The sequence below is a fragment of the Lipomyces arxii genome, assembly GCF_038497795.1.
Source record: "Lipomyces arxii strain Phaff 12-163 unplaced genomic scaffold V1512scaffold_18, whole genome shotgun sequence".
Classification (NCBI taxonomy): domain Eukaryota; kingdom Fungi; phylum Ascomycota; class Lipomycetes; order Lipomycetales; family Lipomycetaceae; genus Lipomyces; species Lipomyces arxii.
The window spans coordinates 103698-124095 of record NW_027117717.1 but is presented as its reverse complement, the minus strand read 5'-3'; the positions used below and the strand labels follow the sequence as shown (position 1 = coordinate 124095).

Below are 20398 nucleotides of genomic sequence, written 5' to 3'. Positions count from 1 at the left end.
CATATACGTCGATACTACGCAATGCATAAAAGGGTAATACCAATCAGAGTTACCCGGGTTAGTCTAAAGCGTGACTGCTGTTACTGCGGCGGTGTGCTACGCCGTCATCAAATCATCACGACTTTTGACTTATTCAACAACTATCTACAAAACACCCTTTGAGTAGCCTTTAAACATCCTTTCTTCCATAACAGAGTAGACATGGGAGGCACTCGTGAAAAGAAAGCTGAATATTTCGTCAAGCTCCGCGCTCTTCTTGAAGAGTACAAGAGCATTTTTATCGTCGGAGTTGACAATGTCTCGTCCCAGCAGATGCACGAGATTCGCAAGTCTCTTCGTGGTGAAGGTGTCATTTTGATGGGAAAGAACACAATGGTCCGTCGTGCCATTCGTGGGTTCTTGTCAGACTTCCCTGAGTTTGAGCGTATCCTCCCCCACGTCCGTGGAAATGTTGGATTTGTTTTTACCAACTCGGAGTTGAAGGAGATTCGTGATAAGATCACTTCAAACAAGGTCGCCGCTCCAGCTCGTGCCGGTGCTGTTGCTCCTAAGGACGTCTGGATTCCTGCTGGAAACACTGGTATGGAACCCGGTAAGACCTCTTTCTTCCAGGCCCTCGGTGTTCCAACCAAGATTGCCCGTGGTACTATTGAAATCACGTCCGACGTCCAGGTTGTTGCTGCTGGCACCCGTGTCGGTGCTTCTGAGGCGACTTTGCTCAACATGCTCAACATCTCGCCCTTCACTTACGGAATGGCTGTCTTGCAGGTCTACGACCAAGGCCAGGCTTTCGCTCCTGAGGTGCTCGACGTTGAGGAGGAGTTCTTGCTCAAGAGCTTTTCGTCTGCTGTCGCGACCATCACCGCCATCTCGCTCGCGCTCAACTACCCAACCTTGCCCTCGGTCATCCACTACCTCATCAACAACTACAAGAACGTGCTCGCCATCTCTATCGCGACTGACTACACCTTCCCCGGTTCAGAGGCCATCAAGGACAGAATCGCTAACCCTGACGCGTACGCCGCTGCTGCCCCTGTTGCTGCCGAGGTTGCTGCAGGTGGTGAAGCAGCTGCTGAGGAGGAGGCTGCTGTTGAAGAGGAGGAGAACGAGTCTGACGATGACATGGGATTCGGTCTGTTCGACTAAAATATTATTCTTTGTGATATAAAAGTTCTAAATTTAAGTACATAATACATTTTATGCCTTTTTAGTTAATCTCGTCCCCATCTAAATTTGTCTGGCAACGCCAGCCGGCTGCTGCTCGGTAAGTATTGTCGTAGATTGTCTGGCAGCTCCGCCACTTGTCCAGTGAGCTGTGCTTTGAGCACGCGTTCAAGCGGCGCGGTGATTCTGTTAACCACGTTGATGTAGGTGGTTGGCGGCGACACGTCTGGAGGTAGTGCCAGCACTGGCAATCTGAGCATTGATTTCTTTAGCACGTAGCAGTCCAGTAGCAGCTGTTCGGTGCAAATTTCAGTCAGCGGTCTGCATTTCGCAATATTGTTCAGAAACGTCGTCACGGTCGCATCCGTGATGTGGTCGCAGTACGACCTGACATAGACATCCTTGTGTAGATATTTTTCCACCAATCTGACATTTGACTCCATCACCTTGACGAGCTCAGTCGCGTACGCGCTCTGGTCGCCCACGCTCTGCATTTTCGCCCAGTTCGTGTTGACCATTTCCCGCCACGCGACCTTGCACTCGGTCTCGACTTTGCGGACAAGACTCTGAACCGCCGCGTTCGCGACCGCTAAAAACTTGTTTTTCTCGGGCTCGAAATCAATCTGCGCCTTGAACTCGTCGTCAATGACACCTGAAATCCGCTGCTCAAGCTGGTCGGTCGTCGTGTGGCAGTAACTAGCCGTCGAAATTATCAGACATGCCACACGGACATCTTGCTCGGTCGTGACTTTTTCAGACACGTGGGGGCTTAACACCTTATCTGCGTATTGCTGTAAATACTGTGAAAACGTGCGGGACAAGCCGAGGAGCTGATTCCCGGTCGAGATCTTGGCCGATTGCGCAAGAATCTGTCTGTACATTAGAAACAAATCAGCCGAAGTCGGCAGCACTTGCTGGTCCTGCTTGTCGTCGTCTTCATCGGCACCTGACGGTGGAATCAGCATTTGGTTGCTGTACTGCTTAATCAGGGCAGATAGTTTGCGGTCTTGCGACTCGACCCATAGCCCGAGGTATGGTTCGAACGCGGCCGAGATGGACCGGCCAAACATGGTGTTTGGTTTTTCGTCGGTATCGCTATCGAGAGACGATCGGGACGGCGTGGGCGAGAATCTTCGTTCCAGGAAATGCTCGAATTCCATGGTTTCTTCTAGCGCGCGCAGAAGTAAGTCAACGTTCAAGGTCTTGCCACTTCGTGCTAAGACGCTTTTGTAATCCTCTCTGTCTATTAGTACTCCTCATCATCCAAAAGCGGGACGCACCTTGTGATGTCACAAAACGACCTGCATAAACTCTGCGAAATGGTCCATTTTGGAGGAAACATGAGACACATCTCTGGCTCGAGCGATTTAAGCATGCGTTTCAAATATGCATACCGTCGTGAAATGTTATCGAGCGAACCTGCTTCGTCGGTAGACCTGAATATGTTGCGATACTCTCGCATCTGAACGTTGCAGTACCATGTCACCAACCGCTGCTGGTATCCTTCACCGAGCGCATCAATGACAAGACAACCTTCTAGCAAAACCATCGACCGGTCACCAGACGCTTCTGATTTTCGGCTTTCAATGGCAGACTCAAAGTCGGCAAAGACCTGTTCGGCAATATCGTGCTGAAGCTGAGCCACGTTTCTACTCAAAGTCGCAATTTGAGATATTGATCTGTATGATCTAAAGTACCCGGCAAGTTCAATCACTGCTCCAAGCAATTGCGACGCTTCTTTGTATTGTCTGTTTTTGCTGAAATTCTTGAGTTGCTCGTATGCGGTTGTTAACATCTGTAGCCGCTTTAGCATTGTCATTGACGTTGTCAAATTGCGTTTCGTGTCGTCCAGTTTTCTGATATCAACCGTCATTCCGGTGATTACATCTTCCGCCACAACAGCACGGTCTCTGACTGTCTCAATGTGCGAGAAGATAGTTGCTAGTTCTGTATGTGCCCGTGCAACTCTTTGTACGCTTGGCTCAGCTGCTTGCTGTGATGCAAGTAAAGTATCCATAGTTAAACCCAACTGATCAGAATATGCAGACAAATACGTCTGGACTGACGCAACTGCCCCGACAGATTCGGGCGTGCTGAAAATTGTCATGAGTTGTGGAAGTGGATCATAATCGGCTTGATCAAGAAGATCTAGGTCAGCCATTGCTGTTTTTCAAATCTTACTAGTCGGTATTAAATAACTACAACACCAACTAGAAATTCTAACCAATTTCGACCCGTTTCAAGTGGCATCTGGGTGAATTGAGTCTAGCCAATGCCTCGAGCCCCGATCAAGGAGTGTAGTCTCCAAAATATAAGGGTAAGGGTAAACACACGTCAAAGTGGAAAAATTCGAGCCGGATTAAAGATTATCGCATTTTTTTATAAGCAAATCACGATATAGTATATAGCTAAGATGGATATGATGGGAAATTTGAGCAGAAAGGAGACGCAGGAGTTGGAGAAGATTAATATCGACATGACTATGCGTACTATTTCTACCGTATGTTGACTATGTCTGCATGTATGGAGTACAGTATTGATTAATATTAGACGTACATGAGTATGGTCCAAGGATGCTTCAAGAACTGCGTGAATGATTTAACGTCGAAATCGCTTTCTGGCAAGGAAGAAGGATGTGTTAAAAGATGCAGTGAGAAGTTCATGAAATATCAGCAACGTCTTGAGCAGAGATTCAACGAGGAGAGGTTTGTTAATGCGTATTGCATGATTGGGATATACTAATAGAATCTAGTGCGAATATGGGGCAACCATAAATTATTTCATGTCTTGTTAATTTTGATGTAAATATCGTTATAATCCAGTTCAATCTTATTCTTTACGTATAAGTTCTTCACTTGTAAAGTCTTATTAGTATTTATACCCCTACATATTGCTATTAATATACTCTTATATTACACTTACTATTCGTAGATAACCTTGCATTAATATTATTGCTAGTTAAAATACTACACTATACGGTCAAGACGGGATGGTCATCCAAATCATCAAATCTTAATTTCCCCTGAGAAACCTACTTCACAGTCAAAGAAAATAAATCTCCGTGTTTATAAGCTGTTTAAACATCATTTATAATGACAAAAAGTTGATAGAAATGTCCAGAATTCTAAAAGCCTCGGTTTTCCCTTTATTTAGAAGTCATCAATTTTTGTATCACGAGAGATCAGCAAAGTTTGCAGACTTGTTTGACGGAATCAAGCTGGTGCCTGTAAGTTTTATACTGCATTGTATGAAATGTTCTCGGGAAATGACTAGATAGGCTGTATTCAGGCAAACTGCTCTGAAAAAAGAAAACAATGGGGTTATTGTTGCGAAATCTGGTGCAGCAGACGTGATTAAAGTACTGGCTCGCCCAGAAATTGATTTCAGTGAGCGAGCAATTGGGGCAATTCAAGAGAGAATAGTCGAAGTAATTGAAGGATTGTGTGATTAAATGGGTTTGTTCTGACGTTTGTTAGGATGTTTTCACTCATTGGAACTTAATGCATCAAAAGTCAATAAGTTTCAAACAGCCTGGTAATGACGATACCACAAGTCAGAACATTGTTCACGAAGTATATCTAGATATGTTAATGTGCACGCTCATGTTGACAAGAAATAGCCTGTTCTCGGTACTTTAACCACTGCCAGCACTACGTCTCCACCACTCTCGTCTCAAAGACTGGATCACTTTTTCAAACAGATGTTCAAGCGCGGTCTAATCAAACCAAGATCTAGAACTATGCTTTGGAGTTACGAAGCTCAGAAATGGTTTCTCCCCGAACAAGCAAAAGTTGTCACTGCGACAAACGAACCTGTTATACTGAAAATTAATAAGAAATATACGTGAGTTGGTTCTTGCATGTCAAATTAGTCAACTAAACGAAACAGAGTGCCAATTGGAGTCAAATATATAATCAATGTCCATGTCGATCCAATCGACGACCCAATACCGGTTTCATTCACTCGAATTGACCATTTATGGTCAGCTAGAGCACTTTACGTCACTGTCGACGCAGAAACCATAGACGAATTGCGAGTATGTTTTATCTTTTGCCATATCACTGTCCTCACAGTGTAGGAAAACTATCCCATTTTTGTCACTCATCCACTTCATACTACTATGAATATTCCCGTCATATTTGAAGAAGGAGACCTAACTGCTAGGTTCCTGAGTCCGTCGCAAATTATGCAAGATTATAAAATATGCATTCAGCATGGCGACCTGCCTATATCCACAATTCCCATTTTTAGCCAGCTCGGGCGGTATATGGGTCAAGAGTATAGATTAAAAGTACGTGTATGTGCAATTTACACATGTGATGACTTCTAACTGCCTTAGGGATGGAACAGGCTGAACATGATTGAGAAAGCTCTTGAAATCTTAGAGTCTAATCCCGGCTTGAACTTTCGGACAGAGTTTAAGTCTGAGAGCGTTTTGATTTGTCCAGAAACGTATGACATTTTAGAAGAACGAGAATGCAAAGTTTGGTGTGTAATTCAGCCTCCATGTTGTCTTTCTAACAAGTCTAGGGAAATGGAGCTTGAACCAAAGCATCGACAAGCCGTCTACACGGCATTCAAGTTAACCAACACTTCAAACCTGCACTCGGTAGGCTCCGTCGTGGTAGGGTATCAGCAATACAGGGTTACGCCGCAAAGAAAAAGGAATGTATACAATCTACCAATTTGGCAAATGACGAGAAATAAAATTGCCGTGTCGGATGACTGGTACCTGGCTGACGACGCTAGTGAGTTGCGAAGCACCCTCCAAGTCGATAACCAGTTTACCCAAGTACGTTGTGGACTGAATTTGCTTGCAATCATTGCTAACATCATTAGACTGTGTCTGTATACTCACCGCAGTTTATAAGCATGTTGCCTCTATTGGAATTGACGGAAACTGTGTCTTACTACGCATGTTCCTTGTCACGTTTGCGCACTGAAGTCTTGCCTGCAGAGAAAATCAGAGCTGCGTTGGAATACACTCCACTGGTGGCCAAAAATCTCATAGTGCTTCCTGATGTGGTATGTTATCCCCTCTTTACGCTGTCGGCACTAACTGTATAGGAACCTGTCCAGATAAATGATACGTGCTATGCGTTTCAAGACTGTAGAAACAGTCTTGTCAAATTTGGCGAAGACGCGTTTCGGGCTGCCATAGTAGTCAATTTACCAACTGTCAGTATTTAAAGCAATCAAAAATTTTTCATGCTAACATTCAGAATTACGACCATGCTAGAATAGACAGGCTGCAAGTTCTAGTGACGTCTCTTCGACTGTCGCTGCATTGGCGAATTTACAAAATTTTTAGCCACTGGATAGGCAATAACCGGCCGCCCACCTCAGTGTACGATGTTGATTTTTCAAAGCTGCAGTTGACCCCGTTTGACCAGTACTTTTTACAGCAACTACAAGTTGTTATCGACAAAGTAGACAGTCACATGAAAAACTTTGATCCTGGCAAGGCTGTCGATTTAATTCTGCATTTCATTGAGCACAGGTTTTACCGCGAGTATCTGCAGGTTGTCAGGATGGAAGTTGTCCAGCTCGTGGCTAATATGGTGATTAAATTTGACGAAAAGAAGCGAAAATTTGATTTCTGGAGTAATGAGCGTGGTGCAGTCATTGGGTGGATCATGCTGAAAGCTGTGGATCTGCTTAACCGGTTACTACACCCGTTCTGCCCTCTTATTACAGACGTAAGTTGCTTTATACGGTTTAAACACTGAATTAATTGGTAGCAGTATATCTATGACGCCATGCAGCTATATACCGCACACAAGCCGTCGTCGACAGACTTCTTTCCCCACACCGCGATCGCGTCGTCCCAGTCTGTTGCATCGGAGGGATATCCCGTCTTTATCAGCACGGAAGATGACATTCGATACACAGACCCTACAGCTGGCAAGCCTGTCAGTAACGACATTGGCTACTTTTCTCCAGAGACTGAGAGCTTTGTTAAAGACGCATATCTAATCATGAAAGGTCTGCAACATATGCGGTACATTGCGACCGAAGCCGCACAGGACGGCACTTCGGCATCAAAGCGAAAGTTCACAATATCGGAACCAGTTGGAGACGTGTATCCCGAATTTGCATTTCAAGATAAGTTGCGCGAAATCAAGGACCAGGCTTGGGGGGCCGTGTGCTCGCAGAAATTTGAAAACCCGGGGCTATACTCAGCGGCCATGTCGCATTACAGAAACAGAATTGCGCGAGCTGCGAACATCACAGTGCTTGATTTTTACGGTGTATGCTTTACGAATTATATATGCATTTTTTTTTTTGTTAATTTTCAATTAGGAAGAGCCAACACCAGGAACGTTTGATCATAAGATGGATTTGGGAAACGGGATTTCGCTCTTTCTCAAACTTGCGCCGGATTCATAGATTGAGAATGAAAAGTGTAATTTGTAAATATTTAGAACTAGGTGTACGAATACGGTGAAAACGGATTAATTATAGAAAGATGTCATATTTTCTTCCCAACGACGCTCTGCGTACGAGAGCGTACGTATACGCCACGCTACTGTTAGATGAAATTAAACTTTAATATACACAATGATTTGGCAACTTGAAACAGATTGGTGCTAACCGCTTAGATCTGGCGACGCTTTACTTTATTCGCATCGGCATTTTACCTTGCTAGATGCACCTGAAGGAGCTTATGGATTTTTCCTGTAGCTATGTACAAAACTGTTCCAGTGTATCAGTCTATAGAGTTTGATCAGACCCTGACCCTGGCGTGTGATGGCAGGCTTGGCAGTGTGTACGGAGCAGACGAAAGCAAGGACTAGGAAATTTACACATCAACAGAATTGTACACTTAATTTGGTAGTTGAACACAAGTAGTGTTGTTACCTAGATAGTCGCAACCAGATCACGAATAGGAGGACAGCAAACTTGTCCTTATGCTACGTCGCCACAATATCCAACGACTGTCATAGTTTTGGAGACTATCAGTAAAGACGAAGAAATACGTAAGTCAAAACTTTAGCAGAACATGGACATTTAGCTGTTAATTACTGGAGTCTGACAATGAGAAGAAGAATGATAAATTTAGTGTTTGAAGCTATCAGCCTTAAACGTTGTTTTACAAATAGTTATGCAGTGAGATATTTTCAAATTTATACTCGAGAGTTTTGTAACTGCTGGTCGTCAAAATTTGAACTTGATAACAACGGGCTGGCAAGTGGTTCGGACAACGACTGCGCCAATAAAGACACAGATAGTCTGCTTTCTTTGCTATCGATCTGTTTGTCATGAAGTCTTCCGGAAAGGAAAATATGACATAAATCTTATTGCTTCAAGTTGAAGTCACATTGATGCAAGGACTTAATGGAGTTGAACACTCTGTATTGATCGAAGTTTGAAACGTATTTGAGAATTGGACAATACTCTCATAAGACGGAAGTGAAGTAAAAGTTTGAAGAACTGACGTATCTATAAGTCTTTATGGTAAAATAATCGCGTTTCCGAAAGATCTGAGTGACAAGTACTTTGATACTTTTGCTACTGTTATGCTGCACTTATGAGTACGCAAAGTCGTATCGAAAGTCAAGAAAATTGACAGAATGGACATGGGCAAAAGTTTAGAAACTCGTACCGAAAAACAAGAACTAGAACAAGAATAACAAGAACAGTGAAGATAATATAAGTGTGAATGAACTAGTTATAACAAGAGAGAATAAAATCAAAGAGTTAAATCACAACCCTATCCATTATATGAATAACCTGAATATGTAACCTGTATTTTCTGCAAATAAACTTTTGATTATTTATTTGTTAGTTCACAATAAATAGTCACGATGAAACAGGATGAAAAGTATTCATTGCAGACAAGCGATGTTAGGGTTTAATTGCGGCTCAGGAGATGATGAATTTCCCAGAAGAAACGTAGCACTAGAGATAAGAAACAAGTCAGACAAATAATCACGAATATCAAAAGCAATTAGCCTTAAATTAATTCGATTTTTTGTGAAAGTTTTTGTTCAGAAGATAATTTGATTTCAAGGTTCGTTTATTGGATTCAATAGTACTATATAGCATTATGGCAAGCTTTTTTGGAGAGCTTTGGGAGTCAATCTTCACTCCCGGAACCACGCCTACTCTTGTGAAGGCAACACATTATTCTTTCGCTGCATTGATTGTCACGCTTGTAGTCCTATGTGCTGTCACATTTAATAAACACTTCTTTTTCTTGACTATCATTGCGCTGTGTTTGTGGGGTGCGATCACATGGTTCATTGGTGAATTGGAGGCGATGAAGGCAGAGATGGCGAAACAAAACAAACCAGTGGTTGAAGACGTCACTGAAGGGGAAGAGTTATTGGATGACAAAACGGCGGACGAAAAGAAGGAAGATTGATTGAGTTACACGCTGGATTGACGGGTTTGTAAATATAGTTAATGACGAAGTCTTATTGCATCTGAAAATTACATTGGCACTTATAGTTAAAATGCCAAACTGTACAGGCCCAGTATATAAGCACAGGCGGCCTTTGTTTATTTGCCAGTGGTGTTTAGCTCAGGCCGGTTTAATAAGCCATTATTCCACGACATAGCGGTTTTCTTTCGAATCACTTCGTTACCATGATCATGCAGCATCTCTAAACCAGCAAGCGCTCCTGTTGCAACTTCTATTGCAGCATTTGGTACACCGGCTAATTTTGCGATATGTAAAGCGTGCGACCGGTTGTTGACGCCGCGCTTTAACTTATGCACGAAATATACACCGCCTCGCCCATCGTCTGCCAAGTCAGTACAATAACAGGCTGCATGCGGCATGTCATGAATCATTTCGGCCAAGTCATGAAAATGTGTAGCAAATAACGTATGTGACTGGTTGATATGATACAAGTGATGTAGGCAGCCATATGCAACTGCTAAACCTTCAACGGGTGTCGTACCACGACCTATTTCATCCATGATGACAAACGACCGTGCAGTAGCACGTCTCAAAATGTTAGCAGTCTCAAGCATCTCCACCATAAAAGTGGATTCATCTCGATACAGGTTATCAGCAGAACCTACCCTGCTAAAAATCTGATCGACAATACCTAGCTCGGCAAAATCTGCTGGAACAAACGACCCCACCTGCGCCAATATGCATATCAGCGCATTTTGCCTTAAAAACGTACTTTTACCACCCATATTAGGTCTATTTTTGTAAGCTTGAAACTGCAAAAGAGCACCATGCTCACCCAGTCACGAGCCAAAGCCGTTCGGCTTCGTCAAGTAAGCAATCGTTAGGCACAAATGAAGTGCCTTTATCTTGCAATCCAAACTCCACTGTTGGATGCCTTCCTGCAATAACAGTGTGAGCTAGTCTTGGTAATCATTAGCATCATATTCATACGACAAACTTAGAAAACGTACCTGTTGTGCATAACGGGTCGAACAAATTTGCGTTCGCGAGCTAACGTAGCAAAAGAGCTTCCAACGTCCAGCTCGTCCAGCACTCTTGCATTGCGCCGAATAGACGACATGTGTTCCACAACATTTTCTCGCAAGCTATGAAACACCTTTCGCTCTTCCAGTCGAATGGAGACTTTGTAAGCGTCAATTCGGCTTCCAAGTATTGTCCACGTCTTTGTCGGTTAGCCAGTGTCGTCTTTGCGTAGTTAGATACGAACATTCAAATGATAGTTCCGGGTGTTTTTGCGCGATATAATAACACGAGCGGTCGTGTTGCCCATATCCGTCTCTAGCGTTTCAAACTTTTCAATGTCTTTTCCAGACACATAGACATAGAATGCCATAGCGGGTGCCCATCGTAGATCGATCGATGATCCAACCACTTTGCGCAATCTTTCTTCCAGCGTGTCTCTTTCCACAATAGATCTCTCGAGCGAGTTATGCAGTCGTAATAGCGTTCGAGACGCACTGAAAGCATCAACATACTGTAGCATCCCAAACACAAAGACCACTTACTTTCGTTTCATTATTTCAATCGTTTCGATAGGAGCTCCTTTGCGAGTCTGTGTTTTTTTCTTCGGTGGTTTTCGAACAGGTGGCGTGCTATTCAAACCATTATTTGCCTCCATATACATCAGTGTCTCAGCTTCTTGCTTTTCGACCTCGCTGAGTCGCCGCAATACTATCTCCTGATCAAACGTGTCCGAGATGAGCTTTTCAAGCTCATTCAAGTCAACAAGTCGGTCTATGATTAGCTTGAGACTTTGTCGTGCTACTGAGTTCTCTTCCGCTGTGGTTTCCAAATAATTCTCAAACATAGTTCTCAATTTCGCAGTGCTCTGGATCGATTGGAGCAAGGCAATCATGTCCTCTGCATCACCACGTCCAAGAGCTAGTTTCTGGACAGCTCGATGTGAATCGTGAGTGCGCTTTAAATACAGCACAACCATTTGGTGAAGATGATTGTCATTCAACAGCATCTCGACTAAGTTCTGTCTTTGAGCAATCAAAGGAATAGAAGTGATAGGCGACGACAGCCAGTCTGAAAGCAAACGAGTACCTGATTTTGTCACAGTTCTTTTGATCGTGCTGAGTAGACTTCCGCTAGTCAATTGGTCTCTGATCGTCTTTTTGATTTCAAGAGCTCGAAGGGAGTTAGAGTCAATTGACATATTGTCGACGGGTAGCCTTCGCACAGGCGCCTGAAGCTTGATCGTCGTGCCTGGTAATTTTTCAGTCACGTAATCTAGCAACGCACTGCATGCTGATAACTCGTCATATTCCAGTTTAGAGACGTCGGCAGTTTTCATGTCTTCGTCTTCGAACATTGAGTGCCATTTAGAAATGAACTCTTGTCGCTTGAAGCCGACATCTGGATCTTCAGGGTCAAGTGTATTTGTTGCTGTACTTCCAAGAGGAGCAAAATTGCCGTACGTGACAAAATACTGTTGCTCTTGAATTACCTTATGAATATGTTGTGCATGATCGCTAGTGTCATCTTTGTTGAGTAATATCTCACTTGGAGATATACGAGCCAAGTCGTTTTGCAAAGTTGCACTTGAACTTTCTTGTGTCAAAAAGTCGCCCGTAGAAAAATCCAGCCAGGCTAATCCAATACCAAACCGCTCCGTTTCCGCATCTTCTGTCCCATCTGATTGGAGTTCTGGTGCTGATAGAGGCCTTAACGACACTGCCAGCAAATAGTTATTCTGCGTAGAATCTAAAAACTTCTCGTCAATCAAAGTGCCCGGCGTGACAATCCGACAAACTTTTCTTATAAATTGGTTTCCACTTTTCTTGTCACTTTCTGTCAATTCCGGAAAATCAGCCTCTTGAACATTTCTGGACGCAGCCGCAGCTGATCGCTGATTCTCTTTCTTAGCGTGGGGATTTGGAAATTCGTCGCTAATAGCTACGTATTTGTGTAAATCTTGAACAAGTATCTTAAGATACCGATCAAGATACATAAACGGAAACCCGGCCATAGAAACGGGACCTAATAAAGTCCGTCTAGTCGCCACTCGTAAGTTTAGTAGAGGACCATATTCGTCTGCCTGATGAAAATAGAGCTAAACTGTATCAGTTTGCATTTGGACAACATTCTACAACCTCTTACCTCATAAAAGGATCCAACCCTTGTCAACAAGACACAATTAGGTAGACGATCCATGTTATCTTTTGCCTCTTGTAATACAGTAGGGTAAGATCTTTGTACTGCTTCATAATCCGAAATTTGTCCTAGTCGATCTGCATCCAGATCTTCATCTAAATCTGCAGACACAATCAATCCTTGAGCTAGCTCTTCTTCCTTTAATGTCACTTTTAGCTTCCGTTTCTTTGTTGTTTCTTTTCCAGTTTTGGTTTTTGATTTTGGCGCTATTTTTGTGGCGTAACTCCTTCGCACAATTTGCGGTTGCTCGTACGATTTATATAGTTCGTGAGAAGAGAGACTTTTTTGTATGCTAAGATAGTTATAGCTGAACGGTAGCTGTAAACAAATCAGTGATCTCTCAATTGATAATAAGCATTGTCCAATGAAATTTCTGTTCAGAATCCGAACTCCGAAACTCATTTTACCCCATCAAAGGTACATCAATTTTCACGATTTTCGAAATTCCGAAGGTCGCGTTAAACGTGACATATGCTTCAATGTCACGTGAATTCGCGTTTAATTTTAAAGATCAAAATAGCTAGTTTAAATCATCAGCACTCTAAGCACCATTTTGATGCTAGACAGTAGTATAACATAGGAAGCAGTGAGCTTAAATGTTTGCGACTCCATCTACTTCCGGTCTAAATATTGATCAAGTTTATGAGCCAGCTGAAGATTCTTTTCTGTTTCTTGATTTGTTGCAGGAAGAAGTACCGTTTTTACAAGGCAGATATGAAGCATCTGTGCCATTAGTGCTGGAGTTGGGTATCGGAAGTGGGATCGTAACAACTTTTTTTCATAATAGCATTCTCACAAACGCAATGTTTCTTGGTTCAGACGTTAATCCATATGCCTGCAAAGCAGCAAAAGATACTTCGAAACAGAATGGAAGTACACAATATTTTGACGTGCTTCGGACAGACCTTTGGGATGGACTGAGGTCAGGAATAGTCGACGTTTTACTGTTCAATCCGCCATACGTGCCGAATGAAATAATGCCTGATTATGAAGAATCTGTGAAGCGAGACGATTGGCTTGATTTCGCATTGTTAGGTGGAGCAGATGGCATGGAAATCACATCAATTGTACTTGATCGACTAGGCGAAATTTTGAATCCTGATGGGGGAATTGCGTACATTTTATTCTGTCGACGAAACAAGCCTAATGAAGTCGCCAGGATCATGCGTGACCGAGGTTGGACTGCAACATTGATCGGTGAAAGAACAGCAGGATGGGAAATATTGAGTATATACAGATTCACTAGGCCTTAGTGCTAAGCATTTTGAAGTGCATTTATACGGCGCTAGTTTCTGTTTTTTGAGAATATACAATTAAAAATCAGAGTCTGCAAGTCAACTTATCTACAGAACACGATTTAACCCATAAACTTCAAGCCAAAATATAAAACAAAACGTGAAAACCTTTAAATATATGCAATGGAAGTACTCTGCCAATAAAAAAGCAGATTTGTCCAATTTTTTAATTCACATATGTACCTGTTTGTTCTATACGAACAAGTCGGAGTAAACTTCATCCTCTAATGCGCCGATGTCAGGAACCCCAAGACTATATACCCGTTCATAACTTGAGATACTAAGATGGCTGAAAAACGTCTTAAGCTCGGCAATTTTATTGAGTTTTGGTCCTACCAGCATCGGCCGGCGTGCTGCGTGCTCCGTTAAAGTGATTCTTAATGGATCCTGTCGGTCAGCAGTAGCTTCAACATAAACACCAAACTACATACAATGGTGAACTGAGTGCTCATAGGAACTCCTAGAAGCAGTGACAGTCTGTCAATCAGTGGCAATGGTGTGGCCACATCCTTGGGATACGCCGCCTCATAGCTGTCACGAATAAACAGCCATTGGTGTCTATAAAGTGTTAAGCTCAAAATCGAGTAAGACAAAATGGAACATACAGTTGAAACTCCTCCGATCCCAGAACGAGAACAGTGTCTAAAAGTTTGCAAGCAGCAAACACGCTCTGCAGGTTTTCTGCCCGGAGCTTAGCAGGGTTCATATTTGTCAGCTGATTAAACACATCTTCTAGTTCTGTGTACATAAACGTCCAAATTGGAGATAGATGTACCGCCGATGTTCGAAGAATGATCGCTCTCAAGCACAAAAACACGTCGCTTCTTATGGACTCGCTCACTGAAGAATTGACTAGCTCAGTCAATTTGTCAAGAATTTCTCGTAGGTTTACAATAAACTGATCAGTATCTCCACACATATATGCAAATGCAACCCGACGAAGATTAAGTCGGCGCGCGATAGATTCTTGGTCCGACCAGCCAAACAATGCGTTCGTGTTGGACGAGTGCGCTGATACTCGCGCCACAAGCTCAGGCATTCGCTCCTTGTCATTGTTCATCCATTGACGCAAGATATCTCGCCACTTTGGCAGCAACATCTCATTGATTATAAAAAACTTGTTATCAAAATATGTATCAGTCACAATCGTTTTCCATGCCTTCTGAGTGCCGGAAATCTTTGAGATCTGATACAAAACTTCTAACAAGGCAGCACTAACGTTATTTGGAAAAGATTTCGACTTTACTACCGGGGCCACAACACTGGCACCTAGAGTTGTACATGCAACAAGTACCCTGTCGCTCTCCAGCAATACTTTCTGCAAATTTGGAACAACTCGTGCTAAAGCGCGGCACAGTTCTTCCTGAGATACCTTGGGTTTTGAGCTGCTAAAGTCTGTCTTCTCAATTGGAGTTTGCAGTGTGGCTGATGAGGCCGAAGACATTGGCGGTAACGACATCTGTGTTTGAAGAGGAGTTATCATAGACGGTGCTAATGTAGAAGCAGGGCTTGGCGTTGCGGGACCGTCTGATGACCCAATTGGAGTTCGATCCTTTTCATATATAGTCGGCGCCAATGATGCAGTCTCGGGTGTAGACACGCCAGTGACTTGACGGGTAGCAACAGCTGAGTTGAGCAGCTTCAAGAAAATATCTCCCAACTCCTTTCTCAATCGTCTCTGTTCACCAAAGTTGGTGAAATCAACCTTGCTGCCAATGATTGACATAAACACCAACACTGTAGGCAGAATGTGGCGATACATGCCTACATTTGCATAAACATCCTTGATGAATACCATGCAGTCCACCCAAATTTCTTCGATGGCGTCGTTCTCAAGTGAGCTCACATAATCGACCAAAAACTCGATAAGCTGGTAATCACTGAGATCCGTTGTCAAGCTTGATCTGTTTGATGCATCGATAGCCATCGGATTGACCCGACTGTAAATAGCGTTCAAAATGTATGGCAATGTTAGCTTTGGTCGCGAGCCGTCAAGAACGTGTAGAAGCTTGAACACCGATGTCATACGGTGCAGTTCAATCAAACTCTCAAGACTCTCTAAAGTCTCGGACATGTACAGACGCTCAAGAATACGTCTGGCGCGGTACTTCATGCGCGACGAAATATACATGAAGGACTCATCAGATGCAGAATCTGGGTCTGTTTGTGCCCCTTTTGCAATTTCCTCGCCCCAGAGCCAGATCGAATGGCATATTTTAATGCAATCCTGGAAACACAACAGCACGGTCAACCGATTGTTCGCAGCAGCACTTCTTGCTTGTGGCGACTCAACTGAAAAAACGCCTGAAATGACAGTACCAAAGAAACCAGGCTCGTTTGGTGTCTTCGGGTTTGCGTATTTGGATTCCTCGTCAACGAGTTTTTCGTGAGCAGCAGCAATGATGCTCTCCAATCCGTGCATCAACGCAAACAGAGCTCCCTCCGATCCGGGGTATTCGTTCGACGATTTAACACTGTACACTAGTTTCAGTTCCTCGAAACTCTTGCTAATTTGTGAACAGAAGCATTCTACAACAGGGATCAATATTTGAAACAGCACGTCTGCAAAAAATGGTAAGCAGTCCACCAAAAATTTGACCCATGCATCCAACACAGGCTTATTTTCGTCAGTAGACAAGCCATCGATGACACATTGGATAAGACTGGAAGTTGGTGACCGAGGGGTTGCCCCGTCGACAGATGGCTGATCAACCGATTCTCGAAGCTTGATCACACTGTCTTGGTGGATCTTTGCATTTTCTGCATTTCCATCACCGTAATTGACTTTCAGTGTGCGAAATAGGACATCAAGAATCAAAGTCTGCGTGTAAATATCATTCTTATGTAAGTTAGATGAAAGACGGGATGTTAGCGCCTGCTCTACTGCCAATTCGGGAGACATTGGCTTATCAGGATTCATAAGAATCACATTTAACAGCTGGAGAGCACCACGGAGCACTTTAGACAAACTATCGTGAAGCTCAGGAGAGCTGGAATCTGGGATATCGTACTTCAATGTACGCAAGATGACTCGAATGAAAAATCCACGGTAAGATGGGTCACCTTCTTCGAGCCCCATGTGTTGCAGCAGATTGCTGCGGGAAGCATCGACCGAAATCATATCGGTTCCAAGTGCTGCGCATAGCGACAGCGGTCCCATTGCCAAAATGTTAGTCAACGTGCGCAAGTAGTACAAAAACAGCTCAAGGTCATCATCTTCGCCAAAAGAATACTCCTGTCGCCGTAAGAACGGAAGTTTGAGAATGCGCGAAACCAAAATGCCGTAAAGTCGATTGGAAGTAGAAGTAGCCCCAAGCATCTCAAGCCATGAAAGTGATATAGATCGCAGAGGCGAATATTTGTCTTCAAGTGAATCCAACATCAAGAGTAGTGGACGTGTCAAAATTGCTTCAAAGTTTGCATAGTCAACACTATGAACCCAAAGATTGATAAACGCATAACCAGCATCGGGATGCTCGCGCGCTTCGGCAACCAAATTTGAAATAGCTGCTTCAATTTTGTGATCCTTGCATTTGCTTTGAAGATCCCATAGAGACGTAACCGATTCCACGTGAAACTTACCGGTAGAGCCACTTAAAAACTTCCAATGGATTTCTGTGACGTCGCGGACAGAAAGCTCAATTTCTTGACGATTCATACCGTTTCTTTCGATGACTATACCAAGTAATCGTGTGGCACCGTAAAGAATTCGGAATGGCAAATCAGCATCTGGTTTCATGCTTAATAGTGCCTTAACAAGACATTCTTCGCGCCAAGTCGTCTCTCCAGGGATTTTTGAAAGTAAGTTGACAGCAAAGATGCAAATATCGCCGGCATCAGAATCTAGATTGTTAAGAGCAGAAGCTGCTAATTCAGAAGTGGCATGAAGCAGTAACCAAGATAGAGAAGATGGTGTGAACGGTGGTGTAGACGAATCTTCTGGTGTTCTCCTGTAAAACGAAAGCACGCGTTGCATGATGTCTTCTTCGTCAAATTTGTGTATCTCTGACTGGTGTGTTGGCAACAAAGCACGAGCTGGAATTGCTTCTAGAATCTCACTGACCAGCTCAAGCCAAACTTTTGTGTTCGTTGCTGCACCTTGTCGAAGAAGAACAATTAAAACGGTAAGAATGGCCGGCAGGTGAACAATAACCATTTCCTCCTCGCGGATATTGAAAGTCTTGACTATGAATAGCAGCAAATCAAAGTCTTTTTCTTTGGTAACCAAATTAAAGCAGTCACTCCAAATGTTGCTAGCTTCAACTCCGTCAAAAAAGGCACTTGCACTTTTTAGAACCTCCTGGTAGTGCTGTTCAGAGTTGGCTTCGTTCTTATACCGTCTGACACTGCGGACAATTGGGATCAAAACTTCAGGAACGATAAGTGCACCAACTTCCCATCGATCCATCAAACTGAGAGCTATCCGATATGGCCGAGCTCTTGCAATAGGATCAGCAGAAGCTGAACCAATCAACTCCTTCATACCGCTCACAAGAGGGGTCAGCCCAAATTTTTTGAAATAGTCAGACCTGCTCAGATGAGTTGTTTGAGGATGATCTGGTGAAGGCTCTGGACCCAAAAGCCAAACCCACAGTCTTCGATTCAAAGACATGTCTCGACGCAAAACAACCGATGAAGCGGACATTATAAGGAGAGTCAAATCGTGCGGACTCACAAGAGTCTGTAAGACACCGCTGTGCAATTGCACATTCTTTACAAGCAATTCTAGAAAACCTCTCTGTACTAAGACCTGGTCATCTTCCAAACCCTTTCCCAAAGCTCTAACAAATAAACCCGGATCTGGCGTGACAATTGCCTTAATGTCTTCAGAAAGCGAGGCCGATAAGTCTTCTGTTGTCTGGTCATTCGGGACTGCAAATAAAGCTGGCATCCGTCTAGACGCATAAATAATACCACCTAATCTTCTATCTTCGGAGCTCAGAATGACTAAGAAAAAGCATTGCCAGAAGTACTGCTCGTCATCTATATGACTGCGAAATTTGTCAATTAGCGATAAAATAGCGCTAAAAGACTCGCTTGTTTCATCATCAACGCCAGGTAAAAAGGACAATATAAATGAGCGGACTATAGGTCTTAAAGACGGAGCAGGGATAGGTAAAATATAGTTTTCAAAAATCTGTAGAAGATGCGGCTAATTTCACTATTAGCAAATACGTCGCCAAGTTAAAATAAAACTGACCTTCACATTGATACTGGCATACGCCATCAAGGGAAAAAGTCCAGGAATCCATATGTGAATTTCGCGACTTAATTCTTCGGGCTGGTTCATTTAATAACAAGGACGTGGCTTAATACGGATCAACATACGCCAAGAACACCGAAAATGTACCCATAAAGTTCAAGTGCCTTTTGATGGACACCTGACGGTAAAGCAGGATGGAGGGATTGTGCCAATCTGTTGGCAATTATAGGAGAATAAGGAATCTGTTCAGCGGTATGTGATCGTAATGCCTATACAAATCAGTTTAGAGACTATGGGAGAATAAGCACAAAAATACGTACTCTGAGCAATTTTCCCAGAAACGAAATATAATCTGCCCATTCCTCTACACTTTCAAAAAGAGTCAAAGCGCGATCAATGTTGGCTGCATATCGTTTATATTTTGGATCTTTCTTTCTGACTGCTATTAACCTGTTAATTATCCATATGCCTCGTGAAGTACAAAAAACCACATACAATCATCTGATTTAGACAACAAGAACGGAAGAGGAGATATTGTCTGCAAGATTGAAGAGGCAGAGGGTGTTGATGGAGCCATTACTACTCGTAAACCCCAAGGGATATTTGAATGTCAATTTGAGTAATTTTCAAAGCAGTAATTTTCAAAGCAGCAATTGACCAATAAAAAATTGCAATTCGATGCTGAACTTTTAAACTAAATTCAACCTGCCTTTTCACTCGATTTCAGAGTTTGATTTAGTTTGAATGTTAGTGTGAGAGACGACTATGATGACGATGAACGATTTGGTGGAGTTGAATGCGGATGAGTATGTGGCTGTGCTAAGAGCTTATCTCTCATACAGGTTATTTAAATAGTGGCGCAGCAGCAATAAGCTAGTGGTTGTGCTTGATTATGTAATCACTGTTCATGAAATCTGCAAGTTTTACACCAAAATTTATCTCGCAAAAATTTTCTAAAATTCAAATGAAATCAAGGAACAATCTAATTGCTTTTTTACTCTGAAAAGACTCCACAAGTTGCAAAAGAGATCGCCTTTTTGATTACAACCCTTAACCTATTTCATCCTATACACTCCAACAATTCACATACCTCGAACTTCAGCACAACTTTGTGACCTACCTTCACTTTGAGCAATTTGGACTTTCGAT

General features: G+C 43.0%; 8 protein-coding genes across 8 annotated transcripts; 5 read left to right on the top strand and 3 right to left on the bottom strand.

Annotated features, from left to right (window-relative positions):
* The first annotated feature begins 18 nt into the window (after positions 1-18).
* V1512DRAFT_266364 (60S ribosomal protein uL10) lies at positions 19-1215 on the top strand. The gene has a single exon (XM_066917085.1). The coding sequence runs from the start codon at positions 202-204 to the stop codon at positions 1144-1146; it is 945 nt and encodes a 314-aa protein (XP_066770008.1). The 5' UTR covers positions 19-201; the 3' UTR covers positions 1147-1215.
* V1512DRAFT_266363 (Vps53-like protein) lies at positions 1154-3486 on the bottom strand. Its single transcript, XM_066917084.1, has 2 exons — positions 2445-3486; positions 1154-2403 (listed from the first exon to the last, which is right to left on the bottom strand). The coding sequence occupies exons 1-2, from the start codon at positions 3323-3325 to the stop codon at positions 1212-1214; spliced, it is 2073 nt and encodes a 690-aa protein (XP_066770007.1). The 5' UTR covers positions 3326-3486; the 3' UTR covers positions 1154-1211.
* A 52-nt stretch (positions 3487-3538) lies between these two features.
* Positions 3539-4081, top strand: V1512DRAFT_266361 (uncharacterized protein). The gene is made up of 3 exons (XM_066917083.1): positions 3539-3664; positions 3715-3869; positions 3917-4081. Exons 1-3 carry the CDS (start codon positions 3578-3580, stop codon positions 3936-3938), a joined length of 264 nt encoding a protein of 87 aa, XP_066770006.1. The 5' UTR covers positions 3539-3577; the 3' UTR covers positions 3939-4081.
* A 113-nt stretch (positions 4082-4194) lies between these two features.
* Positions 4195-7729, top strand: V1512DRAFT_266358 (uncharacterized protein). Its single transcript, XM_066917082.1, has 13 exons — positions 4195-4390; positions 4442-4591; positions 4641-4736; positions 4784-5007; positions 5053-5200; positions 5243-5455; positions 5504-5652; positions 5695-5956; positions 6004-6189; positions 6232-6342; positions 6387-6863; positions 6909-7415; positions 7468-7729. The coding sequence occupies exons 1-13, from the start codon at positions 4277-4279 to the stop codon at positions 7552-7554; spliced, it is 2724 nt and encodes a 907-aa protein (XP_066770005.1). The 5' UTR covers positions 4195-4276; the 3' UTR covers positions 7555-7729.
* A 1276-nt stretch (positions 7730-9005) lies between these two features.
* Positions 9006-9600, top strand: V1512DRAFT_292643 (ER protein Pkr1-domain-containing protein). The gene has a single exon (XM_066918304.1). The coding sequence runs from the start codon at positions 9215-9217 to the stop codon at positions 9530-9532; it is 318 nt and encodes a 105-aa protein (XP_066770004.1). The 5' UTR covers positions 9006-9214; the 3' UTR covers positions 9533-9600.
* Positions 9484-13308, bottom strand: V1512DRAFT_266351 (muts domain V-domain-containing protein). The gene is made up of 6 exons (XM_066917081.1): positions 12698-13308; positions 11098-12650; positions 10800-11049; positions 10543-10754; positions 10368-10493; positions 9484-10324 (listed from the first exon to the last, which is right to left on the bottom strand). Exons 1-6 carry the CDS (start codon positions 13151-13153, stop codon positions 9670-9672), a joined length of 3252 nt encoding a protein of 1083 aa, XP_066770003.1. The 5' UTR covers positions 13154-13308; the 3' UTR covers positions 9484-9669.
* V1512DRAFT_266348 (S-adenosyl-L-methionine-dependent methyltransferase) lies at positions 13293-14167 on the top strand. Its single transcript, XM_066917080.1, has one exon. It carries the CDS (start codon positions 13348-13350, stop codon positions 14002-14004), a length of 657 nt encoding a protein of 218 aa, XP_066770002.1. The 5' UTR covers positions 13293-13347; the 3' UTR covers positions 14005-14167.
* On the bottom strand, positions 13906-20032 carry V1512DRAFT_266346 (Dopey, N-terminal-domain-containing protein). The gene is made up of 7 exons (XM_066917079.1): positions 19745-20032; positions 19570-19691; positions 19375-19518; positions 19247-19327; positions 14652-19198; positions 14478-14604; positions 13906-14433 (listed from the first exon to the last, which is right to left on the bottom strand). Exons 1-7 carry the CDS (start codon positions 19824-19826, stop codon positions 14239-14241), a joined length of 5298 nt encoding a protein of 1765 aa, XP_066770001.1. The 5' UTR covers positions 19827-20032; the 3' UTR covers positions 13906-14238.
* Positions 20033-20398: the final 366 nt, after the last annotated feature.